Source organism: Tupaia chinensis, unplaced genomic scaffold (assembly GCF_000334495.1).
Source record: "Tupaia chinensis unplaced genomic scaffold, TupChi_1.0 Scaffold148234_1, whole genome shotgun sequence".
Taxonomy (NCBI): domain Eukaryota; kingdom Metazoa; phylum Chordata; class Mammalia; order Scandentia; family Tupaiidae; genus Tupaia; species Tupaia belangeri.
The window spans coordinates 5,046,769-5,064,797 of NW_006208084.1; the positions used below are offsets into that span (position 1 = coordinate 5,046,769).

The 18,029-nt window shown below is 49.5% G+C and overlaps 1 protein-coding gene across 1 annotated transcript in view; it reads right to left on the reverse strand.

The window, feature by feature from the left end:
* The window catches only part of RFX4 (regulatory factor X4), a 208,174-nt gene extending 191,238 nt beyond the window's left edge, over positions 1-16,936 (reverse strand). The window contains exon 1 of the mRNA XM_006170358.2: positions 16,786-16,936. Coding sequence (XP_006170420.1) covers positions 16,786-16,828 — 43 coding nt within the window. The 5' untranslated portion in view covers positions 16,829-16,936. The remainder of the gene's footprint in view (positions 1-16,785) is intronic.
* Positions 16,937-18,029: the final 1,093 nt, after the last annotated feature.

Below are 18,029 nucleotides of genomic sequence, written 5' to 3' on the forward strand. Positions count from 1 at the left end.
TAGCAAAAAAAACCTCTCCAAAAAAAAAAAAAAAAAGAATGAATGAAGAAACCCCCAAGAATGCACCGAAGTCATCTATTCATAGACACAAACTCACCAGGTTTCTGGAGACTAGAGAAAATTAAAGCGAAGGTGTTCAGTGCCATCTCCTGTCAAAGATAAATTCAGTGTAAGAGTGGATTTCCGCCTGGGAGCATTCCTTGGAACACCAGTGATGACGCATGTAATTGCCCACCCAGGCTGTGAGAACCTCATTTCCCCTTGACCTTGGGGGAAAACGTACCTACTAGAGCCAAAGTTACTTATCTGTACATTTGATATTATTAAATTCTTTTTTTTTTTTTTTTTTTTTTTTTTTTTTTTCCCAAAGGGCGTGCATGGGCTTACAAAAGAGAGAGAGGGAAAGTGAGAAATCACCCCAAGAGGGGAGGATGGCCTCCCTTCAATCTCTCCTTCTCCATTCTTCCTCCCAGGACTTTTGGCATACACACATATGTGCCTGGTATGTTTTTCAAGTCACTGGGTCTGGGACTGAAATTGCATGGTCAACCATGTAGGATCCAGCTGCCTAACCTCCATGCCACCAGCTAGCCCCATAGCATTCAATTCTTGACAACATTGCCTTTTCTTTTTTTTTTTCTTTCTTTCTTCTTTTTTTTTTTTTTTTTGGGGGGGTTTTCGCTATAGGGGGTGTGCGCTCGCCAGACAGAGAGAGACAGAGAGACAGAAAGCGAGAAATCCCCCCCCAGGGGAGATGGTCACACCGCAATCCTTTCTCCTCCATTCTCCTCTCGGGATCTTGGGAACGCACACACACGCGCCCGGCATGAGTTTTGAGCCACTGGGTCCGGGACGCGAACTGTGGTCGACTACGTGGGAGTCCAGCAACATAGCCATTATGCTAACTGCTGGTTCCTGACAACATTGCCTTTTCTAGTATTTAATTTTCTCTCTCTCTCTCTCTCTTTCTTTCTTTTTTAACCTTTCCTAGATTTCTTCTCACCCCAGTGAATTCCCCCCCAAACCTCAGGAGCCAGGCCCTCCTGGAGATGGGACCCAAACACATTTCAACCCAGCCTGAACTTCTGAGATAAGCCACAAAAACATCTTCTCTGAGGCAAAATGCCTTTTCCTTCCATGTGTTAGCCTATAATAGCAATTACATTTTTAAATGTTGAAAATAGAAACATGCTAGTATAATCTGAGCATAACTTTTCCATTTTCTCTCCTACCTCACATCTACATGTGCACCTAACTGAACTGCACCCCAGTGAATAATTTCCATTTCTTTTCCTTTTTTTTAATTGCTGAGGGGCATGTTCACTCACCAGAGAGAGAGAGAGTGGCCTAGAGAAAGCACCCCCCAATGGGGCATAATTACACCATAATCTTTTCTCCTCCATTTCTCCATCCTCCATGATTTGGGGCGTGCTCATACATAGCTGGCATGGTTTTCTCAAGCTGCCAGTCCAGGATTCGAACCTCAGTCAGCCATGTGGGATCTGGCTCCCCATGCACACGGCTTTAATCGCCAATCTATGTGGCAGGCCCTCCTTTTTCTCCTAACATTTGACCATGTAGATTTTTTCTGGTGCTGCAGTTTTTATATTCATCACTGTTTGGCAGAGGCCCAGGGGTTCACTGAGCTAATGTTCCTTTTCTTTTTTAAAAAGTTTTTGCCATAGGGTGTGTGCTATTGCCAGAGAGAAAGAGAGAGACAGAGAAAGAGAGAGAGAGAGCAAGCAAGGTGTCAGGTCCAGGACTTGAACTTGCAGTCAGCCATGTGGGAGTCTAGCCTTAACCACCATGCCACCTGCTTGCCCAGAGCCTTGCTTGATTTCTTCATCTGTAAAATAACACCTTATAGATTTGCATGAGAGTGAAATGACTAAGGCTCATTAAGGGCTTACAGGATTGACATGCCCACCCCTAGGTGACCCCCCTTTAGTGCCTTCCTGTCCTTACTTTTCCTGTTTGATTCTTGGGTTTCTTGGTGCAGAGAAAAGAACATAGCTTTAGAAGCCAGAAGGACATAATTCTACTCCTTACATTTCCCTGAGTGAGCTCTGCAACCTAGGCAAATTGCTTAACTTCATAGGCTTCAATTTCCTTTCTACCAAAACAAAACCCAAAAAATAAAAACAAAACAAAACAAAACAAAACAAAACTATCCCACGAGGTTATCCTGAGGGTTAGAGAAATAATATAAGCTCCTTAAGAGCCGTGGTGTTTTATTACTCGCCGCACTTGGGACAGTGCCCTCCTCAGAGTAGCAGATCAATAAGGATGAAGGAAAGGCTACCCAGCAGAGAGGAAAGGAATGAGGGAATGGGTACTAAGCCTGGCATAGAGCAGGGTCTCAGAAGAGTGTTAGTTCATCTGCAGTTAATTTACCAAGCCCTCACGTGTATGGGGTTTTGAGCCAGGCTTCCTAGAGACATCCTTTGTAACGTTAAGGATGGATATAAATATTAGAGAGAGTAGATTTGTGTTAAGCCCAGACTGTGTGTAAGAACTAAGCACAGATAATATTGACACAGGTGAAAATCTTGAGAAACAAAGGAAGATGCTTCAGCTAGCCACATAATATGAGGAGAAGTACCCATACTTTAGGCCCACGTGGGTAAGTGCACCCTGAGGCCAAATTAGGCAGTCCAAACTCTGTTGAAGAGAAGCCATCAGCCCCTTCCTTACAACTATAAGCTTTTTTCTTTTTTCTTTTTCTTTTTTTTTTTTTAAGTTTTTGCTATAGAGCATGTGTTCTTACCAGAGAGAGACAAAGAGAGAAAGAGAAAGTGAAAACTCCCCCCCAGGGTGGATAGGCTGTGATCCCTTCTTCTCCACGCTCCTCTTGGGATTTTGAGCATGCACCTACACATACCCAGAGTGACTTTTCAAGCCTCTGGGTTTAGAACTTGAACTGCAGTCAGCCATGTGGGAGTCCAGAACCTTAACTACCCTGCCACCTGCTGGCCCTAGTGGTGGTATTCTAATAGCAGGTTTTTGTGTTGAACCTATTCTAAATGAAATCAAATCTCTAAGTAAATAGATATGAATCCCTTGCTGAGGTCTGCAAGATGTCAGATTTGCCAAAGAAATGGCCAGAGAGGAGGCACTGACCCAGCAGTGGCTGCATTAGGCAGAACTCAGAAGCTCCACCAGCAATCGGAGGTGAGAGGCGTGCAGTGCAGGAAGGTCCGCCCTCAGGGAGGAGTCCTTGTGGGCGTCCTCAGTCAAGCCTGCTCTAAGTCACGTCTCAGTGTCTGTGGCAGCCAGTCTCACACCGGCACCCTTGCTTGACGTGTGTTTCAAAAACCGCAGCACAAGCTTCTGTCTCCCACCGGGTGTAGGGAGGACTCGACCTCTTGAACTTTACGAACCAGAGGAGGTGAGGTAGAATATGCATCTCTAAGATCTTCATTCTACTAATAGCACTCAAACTGGCTGGCACCCTTTGGAATCTGAGTACGCCATGTTCAAATCCTGGTTTGAACTAGTGATCTGGTCTGGACATGTTAATTATACTCTCTGAATCTGTTTCTTCAACTGTAAAATGGAGATAATAATGCCATAGATTCAGTATGAGAATTAAATGGCATAGCATGAATAGGTATTTAGCACAGTGCTTGGAAAAAAAAAATGATGAGCCTTATTAATGTGTTACCCATTTTTAAAAAGAGACTCACTTGTATAAAAAAGAAACCAATAATTTTGAAAATAACTCATTATGTCAGTCTGCTGTCAATTCCCAAAATGTTTTCAAAGTTTCTTTTTATCTTCTACAAGTAAGACAGAGAGAGAGAGAAGTAGAACACCTCCAACAAGGCCTTCATACTGTAATCCACCCGAGCTCCAGCCAGCCTCCAATTGGCATGCCCAAACCAGAAGTGGTCTCTGCACTCAAACCTAGAACCTTCCCATGTGAGTGAGCCTTCCGGAGCATCGCATTAGTGTCCCACCACAGTCTGGTCCCCCCCAGGTTACTGAAATGTTTTCAATAAAGTTTTCTCCTTATTTCTCGTCCTCCTCTCCCTTCCTTCCTCTTTTCTTCTCCCCTTCTCTTCCTTCCTTCTCAAAAATAGTTTATGTTTCTCCAGGTATTGATACACAATCATACAGCTTTGGTAGTTTCATTTCTTTTGGAAAAAAATAAATAAATAAATAAACAAAAAGAAAACCAAAAACCAACCCTTTTGATCCCTAGAAAAACTTTAAACAGAGCAGCATGGAAAGATCCAGAGGGGCTCCTTTCCTGGGTTCCTCAAGGCTGGAGCCCTCTGCTCTGCTGCACTGGCTTTCCGGGTGGTACTCTGGATTCAGCAGCTGTGCACGGCTGGCCTGGTACATGCCGGCCGGCCTGGCAGACAGCTCTCCCGGCAAAGCTCCTCCTCGGCTGTGCCGCGAGTTCGCAGAGGCAGAGAATGCCCTGCAGCCAGGGCACTGGGAGAAAAATCCAAAGGACGCAGAGAAATGATTCATTCTTCTAATCACAGCAAAGTTTTCAAACTTTAAAATGGAGCCTCCATTAGGAGAAAAGCTGTGTTTTTTCCTAATAGCCTGGCATTTCTGAAAAGGTCCCCTACCCAAACCACAGCAACCTCAAAAACTCTGCCACTGAGTTGAAAATAAAACTTCATGGAGACCAAAGGCCGGCTCACAACAGTCACTCGATGCTTTAGAAATCGTCTTTCCGACTTAAAAGTTTTAACGTTTAAACGGAGAGCTGCAAGCCCTCTGGAATCTTTCTTCCTTATAAACTCCTGAACTTTCTCAGGCAGACTTACTTATTTTCTGTGATGCCAAATAGCACTTTATGGAGAAACTATTGATATTTTGCTTTTAAAAAAGGAGTCATTGAGTAAAAGAATGAGATCTCCTAGATACAGAAATTTCAGCCCATGTAGTAGCCGCGTAAGAATAATACAAAATAAGTTAATTTTCTTTTCTAGGGAGCAAACAACTTTATACAAATAGCCTAATTATTCCCTTATCCCAGATTTATTAACGGCAGTGAAACTAACCATCACAAACGAAATTTGGCAAAATGTTTAAAGTGACCTATCGATTTCATCATCCACAGGTTTGAGTTTATGCCATGGGCTCCATTCTGGAACTTTATAAAACCCAAATACCGTCAATAGAAACCTAACCTACCCCTAAGAATTTAGATTTATAAATGGATTGTTTATGAACACCTCGGACTCAGATGCGTCATTCAGAAAAAGATAACATGAAACCAAAAAAGTCACTCGGGCTGTTATAATTGTAACGTTCAAAGACGTGCATCCTTCTCCGAAAGTCTACCGTGGCTCTCAGTGATCTCATGGTACCACCAATATTCAAAAAACAAACGAATTGACAAATTTTCTTCATACAGTGCATTTGTGCCTCAAAAATTGGACTTGGGCTTGGTGGAATAATGAGCAAATGTTAATCATTCTTTAGATTACTCGAGTGAATAATTGAGTTCAAAGTCTAGTCCATTCGTGTTAATTGATAGTGCATTTCCCCCAACATGATAGATACAGAGGATCAACGCTTACGAAGTGGTCATTCTCCCTTTCGGTTAAATAAAAATCCGTTCTGTTCAGCAATCTCACTTAGGCTACATCTAAACATCGCCGACTTTTGGCACACTGGGGTAGTCTGAAAATACACCCGACACAGAGTGGTGTAGCCTAAGTAACCTTCGCTGGGTACCCTCTTTTCAAAGGTTTTCTTACTTTCCCTTTAAATTAAAACAGGACAGCCACAACCATGCATACCTAACATGTTAAGTCTGCCTGTCTACTAATAATTACCGATTGCTCAGAGGCAAATTATGCCTTTACATTTTATTATATACTTAGGTCAAAACGCTCCTCTTCTAAGGATTGGAAATGACCCATCAGAAACCATAATCTACTGGCACTGATCGATCCAGCCTAGTTGCAAAACATGTGGACCAAAGTCAACCATAATGGCTGCATAGCAGTCTCTGCTTTTTATGCTAACATGTCAAGGACTCAGAAACCACAATATAGGTAAAAATCAAATTATAAAACAGAAACAGAACAAATGGATATTTTATCCTTACATTAAAGAATGTCTATGGATTGGGATGTTGGGAAAATTAAGACGCATCGTTACGTAGAAAAATAGGCCATGACTTTCCAGACGACCTAACAGATATACAGACATGCAAGAAAGCCAGAACTGATCTCTGCAACCCCTAAAATGAGTTTTAGAGAATGGCTCATCTGACACAGAGTGTTCCTAAAAACCGAACATAAAATGGTTCAGTCTTGGAAACTGGGATGCCTCCCTGTACCACAGAAGCGGGGTAGGTAGAAGGTAAAGGGAGTGAAGAATGGGGGCCCTAACGTTCTGGAACTGGGAAGGAGTTAGGAGTCGTGGAGGGGCCTCCGTCAGGGATGTGCAACACGTGTCCCGCACACTCCATGGCTCTCTCGTCCAGAATTAGCTCAAGTCAGCAGGTATTGCTTCTAAACAGCACTTTTGTCACTTCCATTGATGACTAGAAAACTCAAGGATGAAGTTAGGGCAAACAGGAGCACATGAAACGCCTTCTTTTTATGGGAAAAGTAGAGAAAAGGAAATAAAATTCACTCTTCAGAAAAGAATAATTTATCTAGACATTAAGACTGAGGCTGAGGCCAGCAGGTGGAATGGTGGTTAAAGTGTTGGATCTCACATGGCCGACTCCACAGTTCAAGTCCCAGACTCAGTGGCCTACAAAACATGCCAGGCATGTATGCGTGAGTGCCTAAAATCCCAAGAGGAGAACAGAGGAGCAGGGACTGTGGTGTGGCCCATCCTCCCTGAGGCGTGATATCACACTTTTCTTCTGTCTCTCTCGAGCAAGTGCACATGCCCTACAGCAAAAAAAAATCTAAGAACAAAAATAAAAATTAAAAAAAAAATTAAAACTGAGGCTGTACCTATACAATACAGAAGACATACAGAAATGCTGAAACCTTAATTTTTTTTTTCAATATTCTTCTCTCAGTTTCCCAACTAGGCACCTGGAACAGGCCATAGGAAGATCTGATAACTCTTTATAATATTGAGACCTGTCATTGACTCCACAGCCAGACACTAGATTAAATACTCAATGCATAATCTCGTATTTTCATAATAATCCTAGAAGGTAGGGAGTAGGCATTTTCACAAAGAAGGAAACTAAGGCTTAGAGAAGTTAGGCAATTTCAGAGACCAGCAGGTGGCATGGTAGTTAAGGGCACTGGACTCCCATGTGGCTTACCATGGTTCAAGACCTGAACCTGATGGCTTTCTCACTTTTCCTTCTCTCTCTCACTTACTCTGTCCCTCTCTGGTAAAGTTAAAATAAGTAAATAAATAAGGTTAAATAAAATATTTCTTTAAAAAATGTAAACCTTGGTCTGTCTGATGGTAAAATTCATGTTCTTTTTACTAAATGACACTAAACACACCTGAAGTCATATTTTAAAACATATCCACGAATGACTTCCAGATGTGATATATTGTTAACTTACCTGAAGGTTACAGATGAAGGGTCTTCAAAAAGTTCATGGAGTATGAACATTATGAAAAAGCCGTATGTGGATTTCAAAACATTTTTGTGTCACCATAAACTTGTATTTTAATTACGATTCCCAAAAGCTTTCTGAAGTCCCCTCATCTGCATGTATTTTCACTTCATGATTTTTGCTTCATTATTCTTATCAAGGTAAGAATCTATGTGTGAGTGTGAATGATGGTTTTCTTTTTTTTTTTTTTTTGAGAGGTTTTTGCTATAGGGTGCGTGTGCTCGCCAGACAGAGAGAGACAGAGAGACAGAAAGCGAGAAATCACCCCCCAGGGGGGATGTTCACGCCACAATCTCTTCTCCTCCATTCTCCTCTCGGGCTCTTGGGCATGCACGCACATGCTCCTGGCGTGAGTTCTAAGCCACTGGGTCCGGGACGTGAACTGCGGTCGACTACATGGGAGTCCAGCGACATAGCCATTACACTAACTGCTGGTTCTCAATGAGGTTTTGACAGTCTCAGAGACAAAGCAAATGTTACCTAAAATCATGTGAATCCCAAAGATGATAAAAATACATTTCATATTTGTAGCAAAGATATGAATGCTTTACCTGTGTTCCTTTTTGGTCAATATTAATTTAAAATTGTGTCTTTATAGTTTAAAGGACTACCTTAAAACCTTCATATAGGGAGACAATAAGTCCTTTCCTTTTGCTAAAATGATACATGTGTTATTGGACATCCCTCTATTGCTTTTCTCTCTGTCATAGAAACAAGAAGGAAGAGGTAGTCAGTATAGCTTCATGATTAAGAGTGTGGATCTTGGAGCCAGACAGAATGGGTTTTGAGTTCTCCTGTTCAAATCCTGGGTCTGCCATTCACGCCCTCTTGACATGTTCTCTCTCTGCCACAGTTTTCCACTGCATCCAGTGGGGAGAATAACAACAGTGGCCATAACAAATATTTTTAAAATACAAGTACCAGCCAGGCGTGGTGACACATCTCTAATTCCAGCTACTCAAAAGGCGGAGGCAGGAGGATTGCCAAGTTCTAGGTCAGCCTAGGCAACATCGTGAGATCCTATCTCTACATTAAAAACAAAACAAACAGTAAACACAATAATGTCTTTAGAGCACTCAGTACCTGCCTGCATGCCTGCCTGGCATGTGAGAAGTATTTAATAAACATCAGCTTTTAAAATGCAAATGAAAAGCTAGGTTTATGAGCTGCATTCTGCCTTGGAAAAGTTAGGCATGCACAATTAAATGTGATCTTGCTCTCTATGAAATCTAGATATATTTTGCAAGTCCAGTATCCAGGGCTTAGAAACTCATCGTACACACCAGCTTCTAGCTTTGATTGTGCCACTAGCCTGTCAGTTTACCCCATTAAAACTGGGAATAAGAACGGTTCCTTCTCTGCAGGGTTGTGAGCATTACATAGATAACACGTTTTAATTAAAATATTTAACAAAGTGAAGACGTGTCGTTGAACACGTTCTCTCTCACACTCTCACACTTCACACTCACTACAGCCATATCAGATGGCTGTTCTGGTCCTGTAAGAAAATTGAGGCTCAGAAGTACTAAGCTTCCAGACCACAGCCCCACAGCTTCCCCTGGCCGAGCTGCCCTGTGAAAGGCAGTGGCCTTCCACAGCCTCATGCTCTCTTTAGTACTCCAGTAGGCTTTTTAAAATTGTTCTTTATAGTATAGCTCCTTGTTGAAATGGTCTATTTTTGAGTTTGCTTGTTTGTCTCTCTAGAATTTATGCTTTAGAGGAGTGGAGATGGTGATTTTGGTAAGTCCAGTATCTAGCAGAGTAGGAGAGATGTAAACTCTTTCTTTCTTTCTTTTCTTTTCTTTTCTTTTCTTTCTTCCTTCCTTCCTTCCTTCCTTCCTTCCTTCCTTCCTTCCTTCCTTCCTTCCTTTCTTTCTTTCTTCCTTCCTTCCTTCCTTCCTTCCTTCCTTCCTTCCTTCCTTCCTTCCTTCCTTCCTTCCTTTCTTTCTTCCTTCCTTCCTTCCTTCCTTCCTTCCTTCCTTCCTTCCTTCCTTCCTTCCTTCCTTTCTTTTTTAGAATTTTGCTATAGGGAGCTTGTGCTCACCAGAGAGACAGAAAGTGGCACGCCCACACACACACACACACACACACACACACACACACACCCCTGGTGTGAGTTTCAAACTGCTGGGTCCGGGACTTGAACTGCAGTCGACCACTTGAGAAGTCAGTGCCTTAACCACTATGCCATCTGCTAGCTCCTACATGTAATTTTCTTGAGTGAATGAATGAACGGATGAATGAAGAAAGGAGTCGTCTAAAAGCCACACTCAACCACTATGATGCACTGCCTCCTATCACCGCAATCACCTAACATCGTCTTCTAATGCAGAGTGATCACGTGAACGATCACGCCTCGGGGGGGTTTCTCTGAAGTCTGAAGAAGACAGCATTCCATCAATCTCCACTCTCACCCACATTCTTCCCTTGTCACCAGTTGGGGTTCTAATCCGCTGGAAGACCAGCATCAAAGCAAGCCCTGGTCCAGCACTATAGCAGTGTCCGCATGAAGTGTGCTGGGTGGGGAGAAGTACAGGCTTTCCCCAATCTGCTCTCCAACCTAGCCCTGTCACATGCACGTTGTGTGTCACATGTATGAACAAGTGCCTGTTACAGGGCTGGCACATGTTGGGTACTCGACAAGAGAGAGCATCCTTTTGTGTGGACTCCAAGAAGATTCCGTTTCTAAGTCCCTTGTCGTGCTCACCACTGTCATTGTGTCCACAGCTCTTCTTGTCAAACACAGTGAAGTCTCTGACTGCTGGGACAGTGGCCATGTTGTCTCCAGGGTCTGCCACCCGCTAGGTACTCAGTAAGTGAGAGTAAATAAAACGCAAAGTGTCCTTTTGTTAAAAATTTGTTTTATTACTATTTTATTTGCTATAAGAGACATGTGCTCACCAGAGAGAGACAGAGTGAGAGAGAGAGAGAGAAAATGAGAAAGCAAGCCACCAGGTTTGGGACTTGAACTGGAGTCAGCCATGTGAGAGTCTAGCACCTCAACCACCATGTCATCTGCAGGGCCCTCAAATTGTTCTTTTTTACTTTCACTGATACTTCCAAATAACCTGTCTTTAAGTTCATTCTCTCTCCTCTAAGCCTTTTTTTCTTTCATGCCAGAGGGCGTGTTTGTATGTGCATGTACATGTGCGTGCGTGTGTATGTGTCTGAGAGAGGGAGAAAACCACCTCTCAAAGAATCAACCATCCTCTTTCCTCCAAATTCTCCATCCTATCAGGATCCTGGGCATATTTACACCCCTTCAGAGACCTGAACCCTGCTTGGCCATATAGGGTCTAGCTTCCTCTGCACTGTGCTATGGACCAGCTCTCTCCCTAAACCTGAATAGCAAGGGTATCTAAAACAGAGTGGAACAGGTAGAAAAAGACATGAGAGATTTCTCCACCTTTCCAGTCCTGCTGCGGTCCCTGGAGAGACAGCTGAAGAGCATCCCAAATGTTCTGTGGACCATGGAGGGTGGGCTCTCAGGGCCTGTGGAAGTAGAGCTCTGGCTGCCTTTTAAAGTTTCTCCACTTTTCTTTCTTTTTCCTTTCTCTTCTCTTCTCTTTTCTTTCTTTCTTTCTCTTTCTTTCTTTCTTTCTTTCTTTCTTTCTTTCTTTCTTTCTTTCTTTTTTAATGAGAGTCTTTTGCTATAGGGTGTGTATGCTCGCTGGAGAGACAGAGACAGAGACAGAAAGAAAGCGAGAAATCACCCCCAGGAGGATGGTCACTCCGTAATCCCTTCTCCATTCTCCGTCTGGAGTTTGGGTACACACACAGGCACCCACAGCCGGTCTCACAAAGACACTCTGCAACACGCACGCCAACCTGGCTTAGAATCACAGTCTTCGAATGCTGGAGATGGAAGTGAAATGCTGTGTTTGGTGCAGGCCACAATCCTGCCTCCCCCAGGGACACTTGTGAGGATCAATGTCCGAAAAACGACTTTCGAAAGCAAGTGCATGGCAGATTTCACGTGCCTATCGAAAGACACACACGGGCACAGGCATGTCATGGAGTGGTAGGATTTTAGGAAGGACACTGAGATCTTCACAGCCAGTTCATTCGTTTACAGACGAAGCAGCTGGATCTCAGGGAGAAGGGCGAGGCTCCATTGCTGTCTAAATTGGCAGCCAGATGGGGCATCTAAGTGCGAGAAGACACTCGCTTCTTTTTTAAAACTTGAGCAATGAAGGTACAGTCTGGCTTTTGTTTGATGGCAGCATTTGGGCACGTTGGCCAGTGTGTGTTCCTCTCCAGCATACATGAGGGTCTGTGAAAGCGGCTTCTACTACAGAAGCAACGTGGTGTTTCCTAAAGTGAGGGAAACTACAGTCCCACCAGATCCAGTGTCTGTCATTCTGTCTTTCGGTGTTACAGGGAGTTGGCCAAGGACTTAGGGACGGACCTCAGGTGGTACTGAGAAAGGAGATTATTTATGTGCCTTTTAAAACTGGGTATTCGAGGCTCTTGACTCTTAAAATCCCAGCCACCTTGCGAACATAGTTCAGTATATTGGGGGAGAAACTCACTAACTGTGCAATGGCTCGGAAGTCACACAGTGGCCATGACCTCACGCTGCGTCCTGGATTCTCCAGGAAAGCCACACGGATGGAGGGACCCATCCACCTAGTCAGAGAAGCCCAGCCCATGAGCCCTGTAAGGCTTCATTTCACAGGCAATGAAAAGCCATCCTGGAAAGGTTCGAAGATCTACCTGAAGTCACATGACGCCTGGCTGAGTTGGAATCCTAACTCGAGGCTTTTCCCACTGTGGAAAGGAAGGGGGGGGGTGGATTAAGATCGCCTTGCCACCCCAAGAAGATTTCTGGTCAGGCACCTCCTCGTCTCTTTCCAGGCTTATCCTAACTCATCACCCTTTCAGATCCGGTTTGAGAAGGAGAGTGAGAAATTCATCCAGGGCGACCCACAGGTCGTGGGGAAGCGAAGCCAGAACCTTTCTCGGTGGGGAGTCTGTCGCTCTCGGGTAGGCGGGCGGGCGCACTGCCCAGCTGGCGCCTAACCTCGGGACCGGGAGGGAGGCTGGAGAGGGACCCAGAGGCGGGGGTGCAGGGGCGCGGGGTGGGGAGCAAGAGCGCAGGCGGGCTGGGAAAAGGTGTAGCTGTTGGAGAGAAACAAGAGACCGCGGCGCCTCTGGAAAGCAGGATGGTCCAGCACTCACACAGCGGTGGAGAGGCCCCGTGCAAACTCCTCTCTTCTCGCACTCGGCTCTTTGTTGTCGCCCTCTGCCTCTGGCTCCCGCTCATGCCCTCGATCCCCCGCCTCTCTGAAGTCACCCCAACTGCACTCATAATATTTTGCTTTGCGCCGGGTCTGTTTTCCACCACCAACTTCCAGTAGTCTCCATGGCGACGCGATGGGGAGGGGGGCGGGGGCGGCTCTGGAATCCCAGACCCGAGTCTCCCGGGGACCCCTGCAAACTTTTCCGGGTCTCCAGGTCCTGCAGGCTGGGTGGGAAGGAGAGCTGTCCTGGACCAAATCGCAGGTGGCGCGCGGGGTTCTGACCAACCTGTGGCGTCTGTGAGAAGGGGGCTGCAGCCGCTGGGCCCAGGAACCCCGGGACCACGCGGCTCTCAGTTGACCTGCTGCTAAATCCAGACACCAACGCTTAACAGGTGGCAGGAGCGCAGGCGCGAACGCACTCCTCGTCCGCCACACACGCGCGCGCCCGGGAAGGGCAAGACCGTTTTGGGCATGGGAACAAGGATCAGACCTCGGGTCTCTTGCTCTCCCGAGCCCGCAGATCGGTGCCCCGAGTCGGTGAAGGTGACTCCTTCCCTAGGGCGCGCCTGGAGGATCGTGGAGGAGGCCCCTGCTCTGTTCTCTCCCGAGCGCGCTCTTCTCCGTAGGCACCGCGCGGAGAACTCCGGACATCCCACCTCACGGCCCGCGGAGTCCAGCCCGGCCTTTCACTGCGCAGGGAACTTGTACATCGGGTACCCTTCCACTGCCGCAGGCCTGGGTGCTCAAATCCCGCCCCAGGAGTACTCTGGTCGCCGAGCTCTGAGTTCTGGAGATCCGAGCGGAAAGTAGGTGGAGGCAGAAGTTTCCTGTTCACGCCGGGCACTGCCCCTCTATAACGCGCCATCCCGGTTAACAAGAAACGACCCTTTTGTTGCGCAGGCGACCGGTGTGGCTTCGGCCCGTCTTGCACAGGTTCTCGGTAGCCTAAAATTCTACCCACTTGCTCCCTCGTTCTCGAATTTCCGGGTGACTTGGGTAGCTGAGCAACACTCGCCTGGGAGTCTCAGAAGAGACCACCGGACCCCCTACCGCCGCAAACCGGAGAGCGGGCCACGCCGGTCCCGCACCTACTTTTGCGCCACTTGGGGCCGCGGCGCTGGCGGAGTGGGGCGCTACCCGCGAACCGCGACACACCCGCACGCGCCCGCCGCCTCTGCAGCCAACCCCAGCCCCACCGCGCCGCCGGAGTCGTCTCCAGAGGGGCTTGGCTTTGTCAGGCTCTGCGACAAGTGAGCCGAGGGCCCAGGAGGCGCGCGCCGGCTCCCCGGCCTCCCCCGACGGGGCCATTGTCCCAGCCTCACACTTGTTGAGTATTTTGGAAAAACTAGAGGAATATATTACCGGCTCGGTGCGCGGAACAAAGGGGAGCGTTTCCGCAGGTCACGCTGAAGTGGCCCCAAAGCAGGCCACTAGAGCCGCGGCCCTTGCAAAACTTCTCCCCGGCCCAAGGCACTCCGCGGGGATTTTCCTTTTAAGAGTAAGGGCCGGTGGCTCGACTCGCGGTCCTCTCTGATCCTGGACGCTCCCCATTGCGCCCAGCACTTGCTGGAAGTCGGTTGTTGCAGCTCTTTCGGAATGAAAGAGTAATAATAACATTCGCAGTTCTGGTCGCGGAATGCTGAGTAAAAGGAGCGACGCGGGACTGCTCCTTAGAGGGCTGGTCCCAGCTAGCCCCGAGAAAAGTCCTTTACATAACAAGGGCAACTCAGAAGAAAAGCTAATTGGATTAAATTCCCGGGAAGGGAGGTGAGGAAGGGCTCCTGGATCGGACTGCGTCCGGCCACACTTTTCTGTCTCGGGTTTTGCGAGCCCGGGTGAAGTGTCACCTGGCGGGCCACGTGCGATTTCCTCACGCCGTTTCCTACGGCTTTCGAGTTTGAGTTCAGGATGGCGACCTAGAGACAGCTCGGATAGGAGAAGGGGAGGAGGAGTGGATGGGATCGGGGTTTCCAGAACCCATGGGGGGTGTTGCCAATGGAGGCGGAGGTACCAGGTGCCCCTACTGTATCAAGGACGGAAAACAAGACCAACTCACACCCTCACAGCCCTCCCCAGAAAGCATCGAGGACCCCAGTCTTGCAAGGGCGGCTAAAGACCCCTGCTGGGCTAGACAGGCTTGGAGTTTCGGAGACCCCAAGTCCTCCCATGGATCCCTTGGAGATACTTGGATGCAAACTCTGCAGGCGCAGGTTTGGTTTGGTTAAGGATACTCGCCTCTAATGTCAGGAGTGCTGGGAAGCTTCCCAGTGGAAAGGGCTTGGGATCAAACATGGAGGGGAGAGGGAGGGAGGGCTCTTCTCTGTGTGCACCTTCTTCCTGGTTAGCCTAGAAGACACAGTAGGGCCTGCCACCATCTAGCATCCCGCCAGCGTGGCCGAGCCAGTTCCTCTCTGTGCCTTCATTTGTCAACGCAGACAGGGAGGAGGATAGCTGGACTCAGCACTTTTCTGCTCCCTAGGGGTTCACCCACCCAAGGGAGTGCGATTAGAGAGAGGCTTGTCGCTTGGGATAATAGACAACGACCCCGGAAAACCGAAGGCATCCCAGGGCTGGAAGAACCGCGTGTACCCGCCGGCAGGACTGCAACCAGAGCCTGGAGGGTGCTGAGGGCTTGCTGCTGGGACTGAGGAAAGCCCAGCCCTCCCCACCCAACGTCCATCTCCAGCCTGCGCTGGGGGACAAGTGGGGAGACAGCCGTGGAGTGTTGGCTCATTTGCTCCAAGAAGGGAGTTGGTGTGTTAGAAGGCTGCTGAGGCTGGAAGGCACTTGTTGCTCCGGCTGCAATGCCCAGGGCGGACGTTCCCAGGCTTCTTGCAAGCTCCAAGCCAGGCTGCTGCCGCGGCCCAGCTGCGCCCACCGGCCCATTCCTGTCTCACCCCACCCCCGTCACCTCATCACCTCGGGAAACCCCGAGGCTGCAGCTGAGCGGAGACAGACGTGGCCTGGCTGGGAGACTGCGAAAGAGGACAAGGGTGAACTTCGACAGAACTTTCACCTGGCAGGGACGTGGGGAGCGTAACTCGGAGCTAGAAGTTTGGCGGCTCTTCAAAGGTGCTAGGGGCGGGAGGGGGCGCAGCCGCTTCGGGAGAACGAACCGGCACTCCCGCTATTTTCGTTGTGAGCGATTCCTGGGCTACTTTCCCGGGTTGTTATGGACTGCCGCGACCCAAACACCTGACACCCGCCGCGAGCAGCCCCCAAGCTGCAAAGCGGGGTGCGGACCGCCACAGCCGGCTTCTCCCGCTGCACCGCATCACCTGCCCTCTCTTCGGCAAGGAGTGGAGCACATCTGTGGGTACCCCTTCCCGACAGGAAGGCTACAGTCGGCCGGGGACAGCCCGGGGCTCCCACCTCCCCATGCTGCGGGTTCCCCGGGACCACCGGGTTTGCCGCCGCCGCTCTCTCCAGCCGCGCGTCTACAGACGCCCGAAAAAAAAAACCGCCAGGGCCCTTGGCAGACCGGCCCCCCCCCCCCGCCTCTGAGGCGTTCCGCTCGGCTTCCCGGCCCTGGCCACCACATCCCGAGCGCACCGCTATTCCGGAGCCCTCAAATCCGGGGGAGGAGCCGGGCCCGGGAGGGGGTGGTCGGTTTGCAAAGTTTCTCCAAGTGGCACCTCGAGCTCACCGCGAGCCGGCGCGTCTTTACGTAATTTTGTGTGCAGGGCAAGCGAAAGCGCGCTCCTCGGCGCGCGCGCGCACGGACACACACACACGATCACACACGATCACACACGATCACACACGATCACACGCACTCACACACACATACACTCCCAGCACCCAGTAACAAACGTCGCGCCGGACTGCAAACTTCTGCACCGTCTCCGTAATTTCCCGGGACTCCACTGTCAAGTTGACCCGTCGGAACTTCCCACAACTCTTCCTAAAGTTGCCCCTCTCCCCTCTCCTTCCCTCCCGACGTCTCCCCCGCCCCCACCAGCAGGACTAACCTGTGGAATCCATGTCGGGTTCCTCCAGTAACCCACAATGCATGCTGTTCCCATGGGCAGCACAGGCGCCCCCAAAAGTCCTGATGTTTGGGGATCCCCTGTGCTAGAGACGCCCAGGGAGGAAGGGAGTGAGGGAGGGGAAAGGACGCAGAGGCAGAAAGTGAGAGAGCAAAAGGAGCGAGGAGGAAAGGAAAAGAAAGGCGGAGAAAGAAGAGGGAAGAAAAGAGCGAAGGGCACGAGAGGGAGAGCGCTCGGAGCGGAGAGCGGAGAGCAGAGCGAGGGCCCGCGGCGAGGGGACACTCCGTAATCCAGCCGGGCCGAGCCAAACCCGTCAAAATGTTTGCGGATGTTTCATGGGAAAAAGCATCATTTTATAGGAGCCCCGATGGGAGCAGTGTCATTGATAGGCCAGCCGGCCAGATGAATGGCCGCTCGTCAGATGGGGCCGTGGCGAGGCGCACTGTGAAGCCCATTGTGGGCCTGTTTTGAATAAGAAAAGCCGCCTCCGAAAAGGGGGGCTCGGAGCGACGCAATCCCGGCCCTCCGACTTCCCCCTTCTATTATAGCATTAGCAACGTTTTTCTTATTTAAAGTTCCAGAGGCCTTCTCCAGCCCTCGCCCGGCGCTCATTATGGGCGAAATCAAAATTGGCTTAGATGTGGCCCCCTCCCCCCTCGGCCGCGCACGGCGCAGCAAGGGGGTGGGGGGCCGGGGACCCCGGGGCCTGGGCCGTCGCCCGCCAGGCCACGAGTGGGGCCCCACCCCGTGCCTCTCCTCCTGTGCCCCCCGGCCTGGTGCTGGGTCAGATTTCGGGTGGGGGCCCTAGGCTCGCGGGACGGGGCACGGCCTGGCTCCTTTCCACGCGGATCTGCGGACACGCGTGGGCAGAAGGGCGCGCTGCAGGGGCCGGGTGGAGGGGGAGCGAAGCCCCAAGACCCCACCCCACCACGAGAGCGGCGAGAAGGCCGCTGGGCAGGGAGGGGTGAGGCTGCTTCTCCTCCAGAACTTTCCGTCTTCCTCTGTCTGTCCCTCCCCTGACTCTGCCTGTCTCCCCGTCTCCCTCGCTCTTGGCCCTCTGTCTCTCCCCCTGTGGCTGCCCGTGTCTCTGTCCAGCCCGATCCCCGTCTCTTTGTCTCTCCCTTGGACTCGGCCCCTCTCTGTCTCTACCCCCCTTGGTCTCTCCGACCCCCCTCCTCTTCCCGTAACTCTGTCAGTCTGTCTGTGTCTCCGTCCGCCTCCCTCCC